The 22,180-nt window shown below is 39.3% G+C and overlaps 1 protein-coding gene across 3 annotated transcripts; it reads right to left on the reverse strand.

Annotated features, from left to right (window-relative positions):
- Window positions 1–658: 658 nt before the first annotated feature.
- Window positions 659–21,662, reverse strand: PROSER1 (proline and serine rich 1). Of its 3 annotated transcripts, XM_088159603.1 has the most exons (14): window positions 21,480–21,662; window positions 18,388–18,453; window positions 17,595–17,663; window positions 17,042–17,136; window positions 14,746–14,839; window positions 14,167–14,277; window positions 12,949–13,032; window positions 11,966–12,044; window positions 9,773–9,868; window positions 9,607–9,651; window positions 5,572–7,336; window positions 4,773–4,920; window positions 4,397–4,442; window positions 3,338–3,478 (listed from the first exon to the last, which is right to left on the reverse strand). In XM_088159603.1, exons 1-13 carry the CDS (start codon window positions 21,522–21,524, stop codon window positions 4,425–4,427), a joined length of 2,715 nt encoding a protein of 904 aa, XP_088015729.1. In that variant the 5' UTR covers window positions 21,525–21,662; the 3' UTR covers window positions 3,338–3,478; window positions 4,397–4,424. The 3 variants fall into 3 exon arrangements, with proteins under 3 accessions (XP_014724373.2, XP_014724372.2, XP_088015729.1); XM_014868887.2 differs by lacking the exons at window positions 3,338–3,478; window positions 4,397–4,442 and adding an exon at window positions 659–802; XM_014868886.2 differs by lacking the exon at window positions 4,397–4,442 and having other exon boundaries at window positions 1,824–3,478; window positions 21,480–21,660.
- Window positions 21,663–22,180: the final 518 nt, after the last annotated feature.

The raw sequence follows: 22,180 nt of genomic DNA on the forward strand, positions 1-22,180 counted from the left end.
TTAGTCTTTTCCTGGCCCTGCATTCTGTCTACTTGCTTCAGGTCCACCACTACTTTTCCCCAGGTCAAAATCAAGGAGATGGGATAGGACAGAGCAGATTAACATTACTGTCCTTTTGCTTATAGGAACATTCCCATATTCCTGCTCCTCCTCATGAAAATGGCATCAGCTTTCAACCACTGAAGATTTGGAGAAGACAGAAGGCCTCCCTTTAGCCACTAGAGTAAACATGAGAGAGTCAAAGGTATTGCTTCTCTATAAATACAGAAAGGAAGGCAATTCACAAGGAAGTCAGAACATTCATACTATGGCAAGTTTCCTTTTGGGCCCAGGCAAACTCCCAACACTCACTTGCAAACCAGAGGAAAAGGACAGAAAATTGCTCTGTTTCTCTCCTATTCACTGCAGCTGCAATTAAAGCACTTGAAAGAAACACTGAAACTTGTTTGCAAACACAACCCCAGTATGTTCTCAGTTGTTGCAAAAATGGTTTTATTTCAAGGAACACTTCACTACACCGCATCTTTGCAGTCTGTCAATACACAAAAAACAGCAGTAATAGGCAACTTGAACAGTGAAAAAAATCAGTTAATTAATTAATTAAGAATTAAGTCATACAGCAAGAGCCCTTTCCTGGCACAGGCTCAGTTTAAGGTGGTTTGCCTCAGGAGCAGACATTTCCTTGGCTGTCTAAAAATGGTGCTCAAGTAAGCATGAAAGAGCTCAGGACAAATCACTCCCTTCAGAAATTCCAAGGCTGGGTCACAGCAGTTTGCTGCAATGCAGAACACAGACTTTATTCCTGAAGAGGAAAAAAATTAATAAAAAACATTTTTATGTCAGGAGAAATATTTTAAAAACTGAATTTTAATCCTAACCACTGGAGAGTTCCATTAACAAAACCCAGCTCAGTGTGATTCAGTAAGAACCAGAGAGCCCATTCCAGACATAAGAACTTTACAACTGAACCCTTCTTAACCTATTCACTTGTCTAATACTGATGGGAGCATAAACCTCTTCTCTGGTAAAGTGGCTGGACATCACCCAGTAACTACATTGCTTCAGGAGAAGAGAATTTAATGAAGTGGATTTCACTACTTCTCACCTGTTTTCATTTGCATAAACAAAGCTTGAGTCTCTTGGCATCTCTGAGTTGTCCAGTGCTCAGACAGGGACCCCATACCCCATGACCATTCAACACATACTTTTAGAAACAGAGGCACAAATTGCTTACTTTGTGTCTAAACAGTACTACTTACATTTGACTACAGGGCAACTAATTCAAACTTTGACTGCTTGATGGGGAAATTAGGATTAAAATAGAATGTCAGACTCAGCACTTCAGTAAGGTTACAAAAACTGACTTGGAACTGCTTTACATTCACATCTAGGGGAGAAAAGCCAATTTGTTCTTGGTAAAATACCTGTATCTTTATTTTCTCCAACTGATCTGAAAATCTACAAAGAACAAGTTACAGAAAGAATGACAAGCATAGTAAATTGCAAGATAGTAGAGACCTCTTTAAAATTTCTTAAGTCAAGATATCAATATCAAAGATACCAATTTTAAGAGCAGTTCAGAGTGGAGAATCATGAGAATTTACCTGGTTTCACAAAATAAAAAAAATGTAAGAACATAATATTTTTTTTTATATTTAACATAATATGTAATTTTGACTATTAAAATGTCAAAGAATTTAAATTTTTAATCTAAAAAATAAATAGGATATTTCTAATGTCACTCCTTAGAAAGTCACTTTTATAATTTTGGACAGAATTTTGCATCAAAAAGAAACAGCATAAGCAAGATCAAGCAATAGAAGTATCTTAGTAAAAACAAGTTTATTCATTCATATTTTAGGTAAATATGCAAATAGTCAGCAAAGCCTTTTTGCCATGACTGTAAACTTTTTATTTTAAAAAATTATGTTAAAAACCAATACAGCAATTTCCATTAATGTTCTAAAAAAGTTTGTTCACATCTTGAAAGAAAATACATTAGCAACATCTCCCAGCAGAATCAATCTTTAAAAAAGTAAAACTCTAGGTGCAGAACATTTCTACAGTGTAGTATCTCTACATTTTAATTTAATCACATGATTGAATATCATTCATCTCTACTGTTTCTAGACCATGATCAAGACCATATCTTAAACAGATGATATTCAATGATGTGTTACACATTGCCACAGATACTAACATTATTAGAAGAGTGCACAACTCAATTTCACTAACAAAGCAAGACCTTTCTATATGCTGCATTGTAACAGTTAATTTAGTTATATGCCTTTAAAATCATGTATGTTTTCCAAGGAAAAATACTAAAAAAATCCATGGTCCAAATTCTGCTCCCACTTATATTCACAGGATAAGATAAGCACCATCAAGTTGTAGTTTATAGTTGAAAAGCATATAGAGAACCAGTTTGCTTCTGAGTATAAGGGAGAGAAGAACTTGGCCCATGTCTGTAAACATTCACATAAGTCTGCAGTCAAAAGTGCCAGATAGGCAGCCTATCCGCAGTACAATTATGTCATTCAGAGGGGTGCTGGGGGCAAGGAGAATATTATGGAACGTTATTATAGAGGCAAGTTAAAATATTTTTATGTACTTTGGAAAGACATATTCTCAGCTAGCTAAACCATACTCCAGTAAAACATAATCCACTCCTACCCAAATACAGTACAGCATCATTTCTAGCTTTCTTGTTCAGACAAAGGAGTACTCAATTCAGCAGCCCATGACAATATTTTGAAGCATAAGAAAACCCCCACATACCTCTGACCTACCCTCTCCTTAACATACTGCTGATGCTAACAGGAGATCCTCATACATAGGAAGAAAACATCTGAAAAACCATAAACTGACCTTGATTTGTGCACACACAAGAAGTGTGCTTCTAGACAAAAGGTCGTCTACAGCTTTAAATGTCTAGTTTCAGTCTAGATCTTAGTCTATATTAACCACATATACCATACAAAACAAAACAGAAGGATAGGTGCTTATTCACACTATTAAGTATACTTGGTCTCCCTATTCAGTTTGACAGTCAATTGCCCTATTTACACAAACATCTGTTTGAATATTCCTGATCCTGTAAGACACCAAACCTTGAACTCTTAAAATTAAAGGAAAGTCAAGGATGGTCAGCAATTCACAGGATCAGACCCTGAATCAAATCGAATGGAATTCACAAATTGACATCTGACACAGCCTCCTGGAAACGTTTACCCTTATGTTTTCCCTTTCTTTCCCCAGCTTAGACCATGCTCCCACTACCGCAGAGACAGCCTTCAAAGTGAATAGGATCAGGCTCTGTCAAGCAAACGCTGCAGTCTTTAGAAATGCCTGGTATTTACTGCCATCCACTCTGGGGCAGACTTGTCTGCAATGAAAATGGTGTTCCTGGAGTTGATGGATAGTTAGCAAAACCTTCAGGCTGAGCTGTATAGTTCTCCAGAGCAGAAGCAGAATGCGCCTTTAAGGAAGATAAGAAGTTAGGAAACAGCACCGACAAAAACAAGGAAATAAAAATCTAAATAAAGCAAAATTTCAGCCACAATACCAGTCCTGCTCAAGCCAAAACAAATGGATTATAATCTAAAGTGTGCAAAGAATAGAGATGAGCAAGGCATCCATACAAAGATGTTAAATTGTAGTGCAACTATTGCTCTGAAATATCAGAGTGAAAAAAGCAGTTGGATGAAGGAGAAAAACAAAGAAGTGTTAATGGCATTTACTTTCCAGTGGAGTAAGCACCAGCTGATTTGGAAGGCACAGCTTAATCAGGAGCTGTAGTATTTCAGTGACTCTGAACTTTCCTTCCCTTCATTGCTGAAGTAAATAAGTGTTAATTTTAGTGACTGGATCTTATAAATAAGAACAATTATATTCCCTCAATGCAATCTGCATACACAGAACAAATAGACTCCTGAGCTGCAAAAGTAGCATGGCCTAGATGAAGTAACTTGCTTCTTCCAATCCCCTGATATTCAGAAGATATTTGACAATATGCTGCACTCTGAACATGCTCCATTTCAACAACTGATGTGTCACAGAAGAGAGAAAACATTAAGTCAAGACACTCAACTCTCTCTTTTAGTATTATGTAGAGAAGGACAAATTTCTTACAAGAATTTGTACAGAGGCTGTTTTTAACAAAAGACAAGCTAAACATAGAAACACAAAGTCTGATGATAGTTTCAGTTAACTTATGTAGGTTGATGGGTGAAACAAGCTGTTTCATGGACAAGAAATGATGAAATTACACATTACCCAAAGCCACTTCAAGCTTATATTACAATTCTATTTGTGGGAACTATCAAGAGAAAGGCACAACCATAACAGACACAAATTTAAGACAATCTGATTACATGTGCAGAGGCACATAACTCACAACAAACGGTCCACAGAAATCTCTAAATTCAAATGTCAGACTGGAACTGAGCACAAATTTTGGAATGGTATGGTCAGCTCATTAGATTAAACAAAAACTGAGCAAATAAATTAATTTGCATTATCCTTTCTTTTACTTCTCCCCATTTTACAAAGAGTTTTAGATAATGTTTTAATGTCATTTATGAAGCATTGTACACTGGCCTTGAGTAAGAAGTTAGTATGAGCTGTTTTATATCATCATCCTTGCAATCAGCTCTCACACAATTTAGGGGCTTTAATCATTTCCTGACAAATTAATCCCAAGGAGTTAACAGGCAAGTACATGCTCAAGAGTTCACTGGAAGCAGAAGAGTATTAACAAATGGGCACATTACCTGTAGTAGCGCTGACTGTGCAGCTGCACTGTGCTGCAACTCCTGTAAGGAAGATTGTGCAGCACTTTGGGGAAAGCCAGGGATACCAGGGAGAGATAAAAGACCAGGAAAAACTGCATTTCCTGGTGTCTGTAGTCCAGAAGTCAAGCTGAAAGAATGTCAAAATGAAGCTATTATTAGGAACATCTGCACCATGTTTTAGTCTGGTTCCCTCTCTATAAGCTTATGTCTACTTAAATTACAAAAGCAGTTCTTTTTCTAAATCTCATGAAAGCCAGAATTCCTAAACTGAAGTCTAGTCTTTACCCACCTACAAATTATTCATACATGCACAAACCAAGATTGTCTGGAACACACGTATGGGGACTCAAAATATTTTGTACCTCAACTGTGCTGCGAGTTTGCACACAAAAAAAACCTTCACAGACAAGGATTGAAGCGGACTACTTCCTTAAAACATCTAAGATATTGTCTAGTATTAACCTGTGTGTCAATGGATGCCCACGTGGAATCCATTATTGTAAAAGCCTAGGAGGTGCCAAGTATCCTCATCTGGGAAATAAAATCACTGAGCACCTCACTGGATTAGACTGTACAAGGACTATTGAGGCCAACCTATTTAGTCACTACCCTATCAGCTTCTAAATACAAGCAGAAATCTAGTAGTGAACTAACTTTAAAAATTACCTGCAATTAGTAACTATGAGTGAAAATATTGTCTACACACCTAAAACAAAATCAGTGTTTTGTTCAAGAGAAAAACAAATAGTTCTGACCTCCTTCAGAAATGGTAACATACCCAGCCTGTGCCACAAGTGCAGAGTTGAAGTTTGAGCTAAAGGCCGAGGCAAACCCTGGCAGGACCGGGGCTGGAGATGGGGCTGTGGCAGCTGCCGGCAACGGTGCAACTGCTGCTACTGCAGAAGATGCCTGGAGGCCAGGGAAAGAAGGGAGAGCAGGAGTGACAGAGGGTGTGTTAGAGACAGGAAAACCAGGGAAGGATGGGTTTGATGATCCCAGAGGTCCCTGGGCAACGGAAAAAAGGGAAGGGACAGCACTGGACAAGTTAAGCGAGAAGGGTGGAGCGGAGACTGTTGCGGAGGCGGCGAGTCCTGAGAGTACGGCGGCAGTGGAACTCACATGGGGGGCGGACACGGCTGAAGCGCTTGTAGCCGCAGTGGCCAACAGAGACCCTGGGAGAGTGACGGGAGGGGTCAGCGCTGGGTTACCAGTAAAAGCAAAGTTACTGGTTAGAGACGTGAAAGGAGGAAGTCCATTGAACACGGGGGCAATGGGAGCAGAGGAGCCATGTGGGGCGAGGGAAATGGAAGCCAGAGAACTGGAGTTGTTCAGAGGAGCACTCAAAGAGGAGAGCCCTGAGAGTGCTGGATTCAGGGAACTGGGTAAGCTGACGGGCACTGAAGCTGCTGAGGTGTAAGCACGCCCGAGCCCTGACAGTCCCAGAGTGCCATGAGAAGGGCTGGCTGAATGGGAAGGACCTTTGAAGGCCGACAGGGTAGGACTCATGGGTTCTGTTTTGACCAGTACTGGGATACTTGTGACAGCTGGGGCTGATGACAGCTGCTGGTCGGGATTAGTAGGACTTGTGCCATGCAAGAGGGAGGCTGATGAGCCACAGTTGACTGGCATAATCGATGGCGAAGTGGTTAAAGGTGATTGTGCAGGCAATGTGGGAGGAGTGGAACTAGAATTGGCCACAGATGGGGATGGAAGACCTGGAAAAATAGCCAGCCCAGGTGTAGAGGAACGCTGTGTGTTCGGGGTGGCTGATGGAGTGTAACATTTGTTGACAGAGGAAGTGGGAGGGTCAGAGCTTTGATTAGCAAGAGCAGATAAAGAAGCAAGCTCACTTGTCACAGCAGAAGGTAAAGCAGATGAATTGATTAATGAAGTGTCATTTGATGTCAGAAATCCCTTTAAGACAGATAAAATTGGGTTAGGCAAGCTAAGCGAGCCAGGAATGGTAGTGGCAGGAGAATTAGCAATCGTAGATGGAACAGGACTAGAAATCCCCTGGGCATTGGGTGGCAAGGACAAAGGGAGGCCAGCAAAGACTGATGACAATGGAGCAGGATTATTAGCAGAAGCAACTGAAGAGGTTGCAGAGAACGGGAGGCCAGTAAATGGAGTAGCAGCAGATGCAAAAGCTTCAGTGGGTGCAGGTGTGGCACATGGAGTGGAAGAACCTTGTGGAGCAGGCATAGCAGCAGGGATAGAAGCCAGCCCAGAGAAAACTGAGGGGATAGGGGTAGAGGTTGCACTGTGAACAGATGTGACAGGAACACCAGGCAATGAAAGGGATTTGATGACAGTAGGGGTTGGGGTGGATGGCTGAGATGTATGGATGGAAGAGGAGACCTGTCCAGGGAAAACAGGAAGGACAGGGGTAGTAGGCATGTTCATCCCAGAGATGAGTGGAGTTGCAGGTGCTAATGGATGGCTTATTGCCTTGACAGGTGATGGGGTAGGGACTGGAGTAGCAGCAGGTGTTGAAGGATTAGAACCATGAGGAGTAAAGAGCTGATTCGCTTGTGCAGAAAAAGCTGCAAAGAAACAAAACCAGTAAGAATACTTGAAACTGTCAGAAATGTTTGAAATTAACACAAAAACATTTTATACAGCATTTCAAAATATGATACACAGGCAATAGCTAACACACAATGTCTACATATAAACAAGGAACAGTGGGGCCTATGAAAACAAACCAAAAAGGTACACACAAACACATCACACAAATCGTACACCATGTGGGCTAACACTCCTCTTTAAAACACTCTGTGACACCTGCTACCTCTTCATGATCTCATGCAAAACAGTTAGAAACTCAAATACACTCTGTAAGAACATCTTAGTGATAAAGGTAAACACCCTCCCTCTGGTCCCTAACATTTGGCAGTACCCAAACCGGATCTAATATTCCACCAGCATCAGATCACCTGGGCTCCTCTGCATCCACTCTCACTGAAGGTCAGAATTTCCTTCAGAACCAGTTAATTCAATGTATCCTGATTTCAGAGAAGTTTAGGCAACAACTGAAGAAAGCTGATTTCAGGTGCTGGTAGTTTTCTTTCCTTCAAAATCAGGTCATTCTCTTCACTGTGCTTCCTTCAGATTTTGATTCTAAGAAGGTACACTTTTAAATTTATGTATCACACTACAGTATTAAACTAACATTGGCACTTGATCAACAAGTATTTATAGGAGTCTTTAGTCAGGTGTCTGTAGTAAAGGCAAGCACCTGCTACTAAAAGTATCAGCTTGTGTCAATCCTACAAAGTAAGTTAGAGACATCAGTCAAGCTGCAGGAAAACAGGCAGGCACATTGTGGATGGGAAGGTGGAGGTTAATGGAAAGGAGCTGCATTTATGAACACTGGCATGTCAAGAGTCTCGATATGCCTGCCTCTAGTTTCCTGTGGAACATGAATATGTTAATATATCATCCTTCTCAAATAACTCTTGTGCTTTATTTTACTTTTGGAATAATCTGTTCAAATGTAAGCGAGACACTCATCCAACCAGTCAAACTCACCACCCATAACTCTCTAGCAGCCTACATGTCTCTCTTGCCTGATTTCTACATATAATTCTACACACAAATCCAGAAAATTATTATTTAAAATTTTCGACCCAAGTTAGTATGACAAACTTTCCATTTTGTGTATGTTGAAACTCTAAAATGAGCAGATCTTCAAAAAAAACCTATTTCCTTCTACATACTCTTTTCAAAAACACCCCAGACTGCCCAGCTCTGGATTCTGCTCTTTTCTCATTCTATTTCCAAGCTAAAGACTCTCCTCAAGATCACAGTTACTTAATCCTGACAGACAAGATAATCACTAATGAAATAACACCTGTACCAGAACCTAGAGTTGTTACTGAACTTTTCTTCCTAAGAGACTATTTCATTCCTTACACTGTATTCATTTAGCTGTATGAACTAACTTTGTAAAAATACATGCACACTTAAAGAGGTGTACATAAGAATGAAGTGATTCTTATTTCTGTAGAACCATCCCTGGACATAGAGAAGGAAAGACAAAACGTAATTTTTTCTTGGGCCCTAGGAATATTTACAGTAGCTAAACTTATCACAGTCATTTTATCTATTTGCAGTACTTGTTAATATGTCTGACTCAATGGTCAGTAAATTCTTAGTTTGTATTTGTCAAATCTAATAAAGTGTTACCAATGAATTTTTATATGTCGTTCCTAATGGGATTTATTATTATGCTTTGTACTAAGTGTACAAAGCACTACACAAATAATAACAATAAAAAATGCACAACTGTCTTGGTACAAAGAACAGGATCTTACAGGGCAAGACGAAAAGTGCAGGTAGACATAACTGGATATAACACTCCAGGATAAGACATTCAAAAATCTCTAAATCTCTGCTGTATTCCTACCTTCTTATTGCAACTGATCTATGAAATTAAAATGTCAATGAGTTTTCCAATAGATGTCCAGAGTTTTAAAAATTGCAAAGACTTACTGAAGTATTTAAGTGCATGACATTGCAAAGGGTATTCTGATTTAGTTTTTAGCATGATTTCTCACATACTTACATAATGAAGAATATAAAAAACTTTGATAAGCTAACACAAAAGAATGAATTTTAATGTTTCAATGCTTCTAAGTACAAATGTCTGATGATTTTTTTTTCTCTACTCTCAAGAGACTCCATTCCACATACTTAGTGGCTGCATACTTAGAAGCTTATGAAGATCCCACTAAACAAGTAGTTAACATTTTCAGAACAAATAACGAAGATACAATCAACAGAAAAATTCCCCTGTGGATTTGCGATTTACCTTGATTTTGGGAAGGTTTTGCCTGGGTGGAAAGGTCCTCATTTTCTAAACAGAGAACAACAGCTAGTTATTGAAAGGCAAATGAAACTCCAGCAGTGAATTATCCACTCCCAGCAACGAACCAGGAAAAATAGCATGAATATTTTTAAAGATATGCATGCTTTACCTGATACCACTTGATTAGCAGTGTATGGTGGAGGAGCTGGTAAGCCTGGAGCTATGACATTGGCCATTGGAACTAAGCCAGCATTGTTGTAAGCACCTAAAATAACAAATAAAAAAAACAAAATAACAAAGGCAATACACATTCCTATTGTCAGAAGAACCTGTATCCAGATGAACCAGTAAGCATCCTCTCCTTTCAAAGAATATTTTCAAGACTGTAAGACATTCCTTCATCAAAAAGCTAGACAGGTTAATTATACAGGCTGGATGTTGGCTTTTGCCAATGTCTGCCCGAATGGCATGCATTGTGATCCAAATTTTACTAAGGGCAATTCTCTTAAGAGAGCCTGAAAAAGTCAGGTTTCAATTCCCTTCAGTTCCATTTTGCCTGAAAAAACTCAAAGGGGAGGAGTGATACAGAGTGTCTGCAGCATCATTGGTTCCTTTCCTATTCCTAATTTAAAGGCTGTTTCAACTCCTTCTTCAGCATTTCTTTAAATGTTAAGAAATTCAAGTGGGTTAGCAAAGTATTTTAATATAAAATTCTCACCGCAATTAACATATTAAATATACCTTTATTTCCCCCCCATTATTTTTTGGAGCAGCTCAAACTGTTGTATTGCTGTGGTATATAGTTCTGATGAAAAATCTGAATTTAAATTGCAGGAACACACATACATTTCACAGTGGCCTGAATTAATAGTTTAAGAGTAAAAGAACTTGGGCTTCATGGGAAAAGGTAGCACTTGAACAATACTGAAAGTGCACTCCTTTGTCATATTCCTGATTTCATACTTTCATAGTAATTCCACCTGATGTTAAGATGTCTTGCACAACTCTTGCCTGAAAATCAGAAAAGCAACTAACAATCACTGCACCACTCAGGAAGGAAATGTTCATGAGGCAGAAAACAATTCATTGTTCTAACCACTGACTGAAAACAATTACATTAAATAGTTTCAGGTCAGCATCTGTAATCTCATTAAACACACATACATATATATATATAATTTCACCAGTTATGAGTTCTGTTGTCACAAGAACTTTCTTAAAAAACATGCTGCAGCCTAGTAAGGCCCTGAAACCTCAAAAGCTCTTTCATGTCCTAAAACTATTGTGCCACAGACCAAATAATTTTGGGCTTTAAGATACTTTGGATAGGATTTATTCAATATAAATTTGAGTTAGTCTGCAAGTTTCCTGTGTTTCCTGTACAGTTTCTTGGGAAGAAGTCATTTCCTGAGCATAAATAATCAATCAGTCTTAGTTCAGCCACTAGTAGTGCCCATTTTCTAAAATGGCTATAAAAAGACTTGCAGATGACTCAGCCTTCAATATGCTTGCTAAGAGTTCTGCTTCACTTTCTTATCAACTCCCTGAAATCCCCAACATCAGTGAAAAGCAAGTGTCCTAACCAGAGCACTCCTTGTTTTGCAGTACAGAATTTCAAGATGCGAAAAGGCTTTCAGCTGCCAGACCTGAATCTGACTTCTTTAAATATTGTAAGCTTTCTTCCTAAGAAAGGGCAATTGCCTTGCTCCCTTCCAAAAATGTCTTAAGTCTAACAATTGATGCAGTGGCAAAGAGAGGAGCTTATGAATAAAGGCTCAATCTTACCTAAGGCACTAGGCTAGAAAGAGAGCAGTGTCAGGAAAAGGCAATCACTATTTCCCGAGACTGAAATCTACTTTTCTTTTAGGAAACTGTTTACTCTGCATTATGATGGAGAGAAGGTAAAGCTGAAGGCAGCTGAGAAACAGATTACAGCCCTTCAGCAAACTCCTACATAATCCCACCCAATTCAGGGCCATGGCTGACCATATCCCAAGTTAGGTTCTACAGCAACAAGTCAGACTTGTCAAGGCAAAGCCCAAGCCCTGGCCAAAGTTAAAATAAAGCCAAAACCCTTGTCTTGTCTAACATGCACAATTCCTCCTGTAATTTAAATATTTTGTCATCAGAACAGGTTTGTGAATTTTTCTTATGGATGTTGTAAAAAAGAAATCAATATATTCCTCTTTTTATCAATTCTGCTGTCATGAAAGAAAAGGTAGAAACCAGTATCCAGAGCATGCTCAGGGAGCAGAAGCCAATTTCAGATATGACCATGGTCAGAGAAACCGATACTTGACACATTACTTAAAAGGCAAGTGCATGAACAATAGCATCAAGCTAGAACACATAGAAACCTTACTTGGTGCAATAGTTGCATGTGGCCGACATGGTGGGATGGGGTATGGAACTGGTTTGTGTGGATTGTACGTTGATGGAGCCTACATAAACAAAAAAAAAAAAAATGGAAAAAGCAATAGTGAAAGCATTACCTAACATTTCTCAGACAAAAAGCTAACATTCAGATATTGCTACAGACAGGCATTCTTCACTACATATATATGTGATATGAAATTTTTTCATAATATCCACAGTGACTGCAAGTATTTCACTCTGAAATGAGTGAAACAAACATCACTAGTATACTTTTAGATTTTAATAGAAAACTGAGCACAGGAGAGAAAGGGAGCTCCATTCTGCCTTGCAGTTCTCACACTCCGCAGTCTTGGACTGACTCCTCATTTTAAAGGTTCAGCATATTTAAAACTAGCAAATATTTGTGAAGGTACCTATTCCTTTAAAATATTACAGCTTTATGGGAAATATCTCATAATAGAAGTGATAATGAAACATTTGGACAATACTTCAAAGTAGTAAGAGGTTCACAGAGTAGTAGCAGGAAGTTTGTCCCACATGCTTAAAAATTTTGAAATGCACATCAGCTGTGCTGTCAAGAAACAAGAACCTCTAAGGCACTGCTGTAACTCAAGTGTCAAAGATGGAGGCATTTTCTGTGTTCATGTGAGAAATCCTCAGAGAGCAGCTCATGATGGACTACTAAAAATGCTTTCTCTTCTGCTACTGTAATTTAAATTCTGTCTTCAAATGCACATCAATTATATCCAGTAGAGAATCATCCCCCTCTACAGATAAAAACTAGAGCTTCTTCAAGTTAAAAAAAATACTAGCTCATATTCAATACAGAAATTTAGCTTCAATTAAATTGCTGCTCCACAGTCGTCTTGCAACATAACAGCATTTTATAACAAAGCCGTGTTGAGTTGGCTGGTGGTTGTTTCTAGGTTTTTTTAAGTTTCATTTATTTATTAATTTTTTTAGACATACTGGTTTGGATGGTCCAAGTATACGGGCTGCTATTCCCTTTCCTTCATTAGTACATTCTTCTGTGTCCTTTTTGATAGGGGTTCCCTGAAACAAAAGATAATAAAACCAAGCATTAATTTAGAAGCAAACCTTGCTGTACAATTTTGCCATATGTTATTTTTTTCTGAACTACATTTGAGTTTTTGAACATTCTGAAAATAATCATGTTTGTCGGGAAAAAGAAAAAAAACACAACTCTAGCTGTGGAAAGGGGTTTTAACCCTTGAAGTGCGGCAGAAATAAGATGCACAGCTACATGGTCATCTTTCATGACGAAAGAAAGAAATAAAAAGACAAGTTTGTTCAGAAACACACTTGATTTTACAGCATGACTCACAATTCCAAGAGTAGAGAAAAAGTAATTGGTTTAGAGAGAAGACACCCCATTCCCAGGGCCTGGTCACACACCACAACAGGTGTTGTATCTTGTTTTTAATTCCTTTTTATTTTGACCAAATTATCACCCTGGGAGAAATTCTCCCTAGCCTTGAGCTGGACCAGCTTATCGGCTGGGAACAGAGCTGAAAAGCTCCAGCCTGGAATATTTTTAAGGCTACAATTTCCTTACTTTCTCAATATGTGTCCGTACACACAACCAACTGTTTTAGGCTTGTAAAGTAATGAGTAAGAGCATTCCAATAGCTTGGTTTGTAACATGGAGCTTTTGTAAAGAGAGGCATTTTAAACAAGGCATGTTGATGATGGAATTCTGTGTTTTTACTTGTGGATATGATAACATTAATTCCAGTTAATTTTGCTGTCCCTTAAGTGTTTACAGGAAATGCTTAACATGCTTAAGAGCCACACTAAGATTAGCAGTGGTACTGTAGTGACCCCATTAGGTCACCTTATCAACCTACCAGGAAGCCTTTTGACACCTCTCCTGATTCTGCCAAATACTGCTGGAGTTTACAATGTTTTCCTGATATGAACAATGTCTTATTTATGAACTAATCTTTACCTGAAGCAGCATAGAATGAACGAGCAAATAAAAACAATACAAGTTCCCTATAAATGTGGAATAGAGTAAGACAAACAAACAAACCAACCCAACAAATGCACTTTGGTTTTGATGCCACTCCTCCTTCCATGTATATGAATTCTGAGTTTGGTTATACTACAATGAATCTTAAATCAAGTGTTCATTTGTGAAAAGCAAAAGCACAGGATTATGCTTACTGGGAAAATTCCATTTATGCGGCTGGGTTTGCCCTTGGGATAAGGATTACCAGGAATCATGCCACAGGATGATATCATAGCATGAGGAGCCTTACAACCTGCTTTTGAAGCCTGCAAAATAATCAAGAAAGAACATTATTTGCTATCAAATTCAATGCTCTAAATAAATTAGTTAATATTTCATGACATTAAGACTGCAAGACTCAACCTACATGAAACAACTGAAGTCAGTGTCTCAAGTCTTACTCCAAATAATCCAAACAGTGCAAACTTCTGCCAAAGTCCACCTCTGCTTATACTGAACTTGGGCTTAAGCACTTAGTGTTCTCTAAAACAAACACAAACTGTTTCCTCCAGCACTAGCTGCAATTCTGTGTCCCTTTCTCCATATGTTCCATATGCCTGACTAGAACTTCTCCTTTTGTTGCACATGCTCTTATCTTTTTACAGTTGCTTGTTTCAGCTTGTCTTCCACCAGAAGCTCCCAGAAGCCCTCCTGCTAAGCCCTGCCCCCACAATGACCACAAGGATGCAATCGGAATCCTAACAGAACCAAGGATATTAGTTTATCTTGACTACCTGTTCGAGAATTCTTCTGCATCTTTTCTTCTCTGACATATTAATTCTGAACAGATCTTCAATAAGGCGATAATTCTGAGCATCAACAATGTTGCTGTAAAGACACTGACAATTACTGAAATTCCATTTGCATAAGTTGAAACAATGCACCACTGAAAAGTGACCCACACTTAGTTAGCCACTACCCAAAAGTACATTAAAAATATCATAATTAGATCAAATCATATTGCTATTATTGTTATTAAAGTAAAAATACCAGGCTTAAATATGGGCTGTGAGTAAAACATGGTGTTAGAACTAAATATCAATACAGAACAATGGGTGACAATGGCTAATCTTTATTGCAAAAATAACTATGTTGAAAAAATGAATTTTGTATCACAACGGTTCATTAGAAAGCTTTAATTACTACTAAAACACAATTCCTAGCACAGCAAAAAAACAGCAGCTACTCAATTTGCCACTGTTTCTTGCCAGTCTGGAAGAAAAACAAGTTTTCATTTAATTTACTTCAGAATGAAAAAGATAATTCCTGGTAAATCTCTCTAAGTTCTGCCTTAGAACTTAAGAGAGATGTGAAAAGCCTTCATATAGTTACAAAAGATACTCCTCCTCTCTTCTCCCCAAAACAACACTAGACACACCACAGAGAACAAAATATGTGACTACAAGGAGACCAATGCCTGCTTCTACCACCTTTTTCAAAATTCTGACCCATTTTTTACTAGCACTTCACTGCCAAATATTACCTGTGCCATCCAAACTACTGGAAATACAACATAGCACCAAAAAGGGGGACTCCTCAAAGGAGGATATTAGATAGAAATGAAATCAGCAGAAAATTGAATGAAGACATGAAAAACACCTCAAAGAACAGTATTAAAATGTGAATGAGCTTTCAGCTTTGTTCACTATTCCTGATTAACAAAGTAAGCAGAACATAGATTTGGGTTAGGATTTGTAATCATGACTCCCTTATTTTGCTCTTTTACTGTAGAAATCTAACATCTAAGGAAGTTACTGTGCTTTACCCCCACATCACCTGAAATGCAACAGCTGAAGAGTCCAAGAGCTCCAGTCTCATCACAGGTCAATCTCATGTGACACTAACTTTCCTTTGGTTACCCTGTGTTGTTTTGGTCTGAAATAGACTAGGAGCATTGACATGGCTTCCTTAAGCTCAACTCTAAAAGCAAAATCATGTCTGTATCCTCAGTCTTAATTGTTTTATGGATATTTGTATCATGACTTTATATGCCCCAGGAAGTTCAAGCAGGCTGTAATACAGCATTCACAGGGAAGACAGACACGCTTAAAGCAAAAAACCCCCAAACAACCCAAAAAAGAACAATACTTTATAAAATAAATGCGCTGAACCAAGCAGAAAATTTCCATTTTAAATATTTCTAATAGATCCTTTGAAGCAGCTCTGCTCACCAGGAAAACCCGAACTTTCTCTGTAAATATAAATTTAGAATATCTATATATATTTTATAGACAGTAGATTTGTCAGCTTAAGAGATCCATTTACTTAACTCATTTCTACATACGTAGTATTTAGAGGACTTTTCAGAAAAGGGTCAATTCCCAGAATTTCCCAGTCTCAAGTCTTCCAGATTTCAGTGAGCAGAGAAATAAACTTAAGGCCCTCTTTGCTCTCTACAGCATTTGAAGACCACAGTAAAATCACTGCCAAAGTGGCAGTCTTCCAGCAGGCAAAAGCCCACATAGCAGCAAGACTCAAATGAACTATGGAATTTTCCACAATCACAGAATCATTGGTTGAAAGGACCTTAAATAGCATCTAGCTCCAAAGCTCCTTCAAGTGAGCAGAGGCACCTTTTACTAGACCAGGCTGCTCAGAGCCCCATCCAGCCTGGCCTTAAATACTTCCAGGGATGGGGCATCCACAACTTCTCTGGGCAACCTGTGCCAGTGCCTCACAGCCCTCATAGTAAAGAATTTTTTCCTAAAATCCATTTTAAACCTACTCTCTTTCAGTGTGAAGCCATTCCCTTTGTTCTGTCACTACAGCTCTCGCAGGCTCCCTTCAGGTTCTGCTGCAATTAGGTCATCCCAATTCAATTCAGGCTGAACAAACCCAATTCTCTCAGTCTTATGTCTACTTCTAAAATGTCTGCTTCTAATTATTCTTTTAAACAGCCCCATCAGTAATGGATTTGTGCTTTACCTTAACCAGGCACAGTGCTTCCTTCTAGGAGTATCTAAAGTTTTATATCCTCAACCATGAGCTAAACCAATACAAGTTAAGGAACACAGCAGAAGAGATACTTACGAAGCTAAGATTTCAAGGGCAATAAGTTTATCTTTACTGAATGTGAAGCAGTTGAGAATATTAACCATTTTTGATGCTGGAACTGCCACTATTTTCTGACAAGAAAGAAAGAAAAACGGGTGTATAAAATAAAGCAGTACAACTATTTTAAACTCAGAATACAATTCAGTTACAGTGGCATATGGTGTATTTCAGTAAACTTTTAATAGTCTCTCCCTTCCAATGGGAAGGAGACTCTACATGCTAAATTATGAAAAAGCAGCTCCAAAAAGCACTCACCAAAAGCAAAGAAATCAGGAGAGTTAACAAGAGTTACAAAGGGTTACATCTCTTCCTGTGATACACAGGAAAGTAAAAGTCACTTTAGTCACAAAAGATACCCCAATTAGAAGTATGACATTTCATAGCTTGATACCACCAAAGGAGATGAAGAAGCAACTTTGAAGATTTTTTAAGGGTATATTGACTCATCAATTGAAAAGTAGGTGTCATAAAATTAAAATTATATTAAGAGAGCAAATTTATTCCACAAGATCACGTCAAAAGAACTTACATGTTGTAAAGCCTTTATTGCCTTAAGCTGTGGTTCTGCCCAGGAGAAGTATCTCAGTAATTCAACAACCTGCAACAGAGTAAGGCCTTCAATTAATCTTTCAGATATATTAAAAATGTATTTTAACAGCATCAATATGACCTTTCCACTTTTGTAGCACACTGGTATACTGCTAAAAAAACATTTGTCTGTGACATCTGATTGTCAGTGCCTACCAGCATCTAAACTTTCTTATTTCTAAGTAGGCACCTAAAAATTCTATTTTATGAGACGAAGATTTTCCATGGAAATATTTAAAATACTTACTTTTCAAAATGTATTTGCATATATGCATAACAATATCGCTGTATTAGAATAATTTTTTTAAAAAAATTAAGTATCTCTGAAAAAGCTTATCAGCAATCAGGATCCCAAACAGCATATTCCCAAACATACACCAACAGCAGAAAAAGAAAGAGGAAAAAAAAATCTACATATTTTCATATTATACATTACTACTACATCTCTATTTAGACAATACATGCAAACCATCTTTAATTCCACCATTATGATAAATACATACCATTTTCCAGACACAGTAAGAAAGAAAATGTAGTGATTTTGATGACAAAGCAACTTGGAACTCTTTTTAATGGTGTCATGCTGCTACAATAATAAGGAATTAAGTCACCTCAGGTAATAAATATGAAAAGCTAATATGATCACCCTCAGTATGACTGGAGACAATCAATTTGTATTACTGAATACACAAAAACCATAGTTCCCATTAAACCCATAACCATGCTGACTTTACCTGTTCACTGGAAAAGTATCCATGAACATATTCAATAGCTTTTAATTTGTACTCAGTCAGTACAGCCTAAAAGATATAGAAAAAAAGGATGCATAATTAGTGACTCAAAAAGTATAATTATAGCACAACCATCTGCTAATCTATTAATCTAAAATCTACCCCTACAAAGTGACATTTGTATCAATTACACTGCAGCAATTTGAAGTAACAGTGTATTTCTTAGGTAACTGAGAACAGTGAAAAGCAGGAAGGTGTGATTTAATTCTTCTGTTTTAAAATACTCATTTTTTTATGTGATTTTGATTTTTTTTTTGTTGCTTATAACTGTCCTGAGAGACCATCACCACTCTTCTTTTTGCTCCAATGATTTACATCAACTTTAAGTCAAACATGATAATACAGTTGATTATTCAGGCAATCTCTTTGCATGGCTCCTTAAACTAACTGACAAGCTATTTTGGGCGAATTTATGAAGAAATTGGATAATGAGCCTATGCAGACAGAATGAAATACACAACAAAGCCTGGTCCATAGGTGGAAACTGTCTTATTATTATCCTTATGCATTTTAACTTGCAGTCATACCAAACAATTTCTGTTTGCACAGGACTTTAATGCAGCATTGGCCTTTTGACTTTTTGACTTTTGTAGCAAGTTGGTGAGCTGTCTAACAGCCAGGACTTCCTCCTTCCCCTGTACCCTGCGACAGGTGCAAAATGTAAAGAAGACAGCTAACAGCTGAATTCCTGCCCCAAGCAGGTGAAAATACCTCTCTTCCACAGTTTCCAAGTCCCCCCTCTAATGCAAATCTTATGTGTTCTCAAACCACCTTTAGCTTTACCCACACACCCACTTCTATCTTCCTCCTAATAGCCCTAGAATCTACCCCTTCCCCTTGCTTTTTAGTTCCTGTCCCTCCACACAGACACGAAGGTCTCCACCACTGCAGCCTGACTGTGAATGAGTGCACAGAAACTCACTTGGATACTGTTTGAGTCAACCCTTTTCCTTTCTCTACCTCATTAAGACACAAACACTACCATACTGAAGCCACGGGAGAGAACAAATTTCTGTCTTCATGCTCATTTTTTCCTCCTTCTCATGCATTTTGGAAAAAAGCAGGGTATGTCTTTTTTTACCAAAACAAATGTTATTTTTCCTTCTTAAATAAACAATTGGATGACTTTATAACAAAAGTACAAATAGAATGCACTGCTATGCATATTTATGGAAGAAACAAACAAACAAAACCCTCAAAGTTTATATATCTAGTGCTTGTAAATACACACAGGAAAAAACATAAGTAAGCTACACATGAAGACATTTAAATAATTGTTCCTGCTAACTATAGGACTGAAAATGGAACATGCCAACACAAACAACTTGTAAATCACATAATAAAGAAAGTTCTACCTCAGAGCTAGAAATGAAGCTTAAACAAAAATATAGCAACAAAGACACAAGATCACCATTTGGACAAGGAATGTTATATCACAACAGCAGAACTATTATTAACACAGCACAGCTGTGATCCTTAGATCAACATCAAGTTGGAATACAGGAATACAGGCAGATAGCATAGAGGAAACATAATTGCCTAAAATCACACGTCTAAACTATTTTGTCTGAAGTCTTTAGTAATCACTAAGCGTATTCTGAATGACTGCACTGCAGTAATATAAGTGAAACATTACCCCCTCCTACCATCAATCATCAAAGATAGCATTCATGTGATTTTTCCTTGTGGTTCCCAGATTTTCCACAGAAATTCATAAACTGGGAGAGAAGTCCACACCCTGAAATATCACAGACTGTCATGTTTTTAGCTGTTTTATAAAGGAGACTTTATGACCATGACGTTATGCACAAATGTAGTTGTGATAAGAAAGACACCTCGGGGGCTTCTGTTAACAGTTTTATACCTCAATATGGTTTTATACATCAATATGTTGTAAAAGAATAATATTGTAATTGCAGCCATCACTGCCTCATTCCAAAGAGAAACTGAACTGAAACTCAACTCCAGTACCCGAGTCCAAATAAAAGAAATTCACCTCTCCTTGACAAATCAATAGAACAAAAAACTCAATACAAAAATGCTATGGATCGCTATTCTGCCATAAGGAAATATCATGTGAAACAAGCCCTTCATTGTCACATCAAGACAGCTTCTGCAGGTAAGCTGTTTTACTGTGACACTTAAATAACCTCTGCTTAACTGCAACAAAATACATCCTCATAGGCTTCTGCCTTCCAGGCAAAACAAGAAACATTAATCTCAAACGTTCTGGTTTTTTCTCTCTCCATTTTTCTCCTAGCATTCGGGAAGTGTGTCAACTAGTAACCTCGAGCTTTCCTGTTAAAAGCAGACACCTGTGCAGAGAGAAACCAGAGCCCTGCCAGACACGAGGAAACCCAGGTTTGTATCCCTGCTCCCCACAAGCAGCAGTATTTTGCTCAGAGAGTTTTTAAACGAGAGATGCAGTAGCACAGCTCAGAGCACGCATCAAAACGCAGGATTCGCATCCCAGAGGAAGATGTGCACACACATTCCCGAGCTGTGGAAGACAATAAGGACAACAGAGTGCAGCTCAGAAATCAGTGTTCTCACGTCCTACTCGTGCATTGTACCTCCTAAACCAGCGTTTAAAGGTGGGTACTTCGCACTGTCTCCAGACAGGCCAAGCAAACGCAGCCCTTCTCCCCAAATAAGACACGCTTGGCTACTTTGTTTTTCTTCCGCATCATCCTTGAAAGTGAAAATGCTGCAGTAACCTTATCCAAGTGCTTATTTCAAATGGAGGCTCCAGATCACCTAGTCCCAAGCACCCTGCTATGAGCAGGGACACCTCCCACTAGATAGGGCTGCCCAAGGCCTTATCCAACCTGGCCTTGAACACTGCAGGGATTGGGGCACCCATAGCCTCCTTGGGCAACCTGTTCCACTGCCTCACCACCTTCACAGCAAAGAATTTCTTGTCAATATCTTATCTAAATGTCCCTCCCCCTTTCAATTTGTAGCCATTACTTCTGGTGATGGAGTTTACAGTCCATCACCAAATGATTAAACTAACACACCAAACGAGAATTTACCTTCCTAATTTCATCCAGCACGGTTTCAAATGATTTCTTATCCATCTTGACTACTGCATGCAATGCCGACGCTTAAACGTGGAGGAAATAATACTAGTGATAAAAAAAAAATCCTAAGTGTCTTTGAGCATACAGGAAAAACGGATTTAAAAAAAAAAAAAAAAAAAAGCCAGGCACGGAAGGTGGCCGGGGCTGTCCTCGGCCCCGGGGATGGAGCGCTGTCGCCTCTGCAGTGGCGGACACGGAGACAAAGGCGCCCTGCGGGAGCCGCCCGGCGCGCCCGCTCCCCGCACGTCCCGCGGGCGCTCGGGCGGGCGGCGGGAGAGGGGCGCAGGGGTCGCGGCAGCGGCAGGAAGGGAAGGGCAGGGAGTGGAAGGCAAGGGCGGCAGCGGCGGCCGCCCCGCTCAGCGCTCAGCACGCGGCACCGCAGCCGGGCCGGCCCGGGGCGCCCCCGCTGAGCATCGTTCGCGGCGCCGCAGCCCTGCGATCCCGGCGGGCAGAGCGGGGGCGGACGCGGACGGCCCCCGGGGCAGGCGGGGCAGGTGAGGAAGGCGGCCCGGGAGCGGCGTGAACCCACAGACAGCGCACCCTTTCCGCCGGTCCCGCCTCCGCGCCGTCGCGCCCCTATGGCATCACAGCGCGGAGCGAAGGCCCTTTTCCACGCTGGGCGACGATAGCGATGCCTGCGCAGGAGCGGGGGG

Source organism: Sturnus vulgaris, chromosome 2, assembly GCF_052056855.1.
Source record: "Sturnus vulgaris isolate bStuVul1 chromosome 2, bStuVul1.hap1, whole genome shotgun sequence".
In the NCBI taxonomy this organism is placed as follows: domain Eukaryota; kingdom Metazoa; phylum Chordata; class Aves; order Passeriformes; family Sturnidae; genus Sturnus; species Sturnus vulgaris.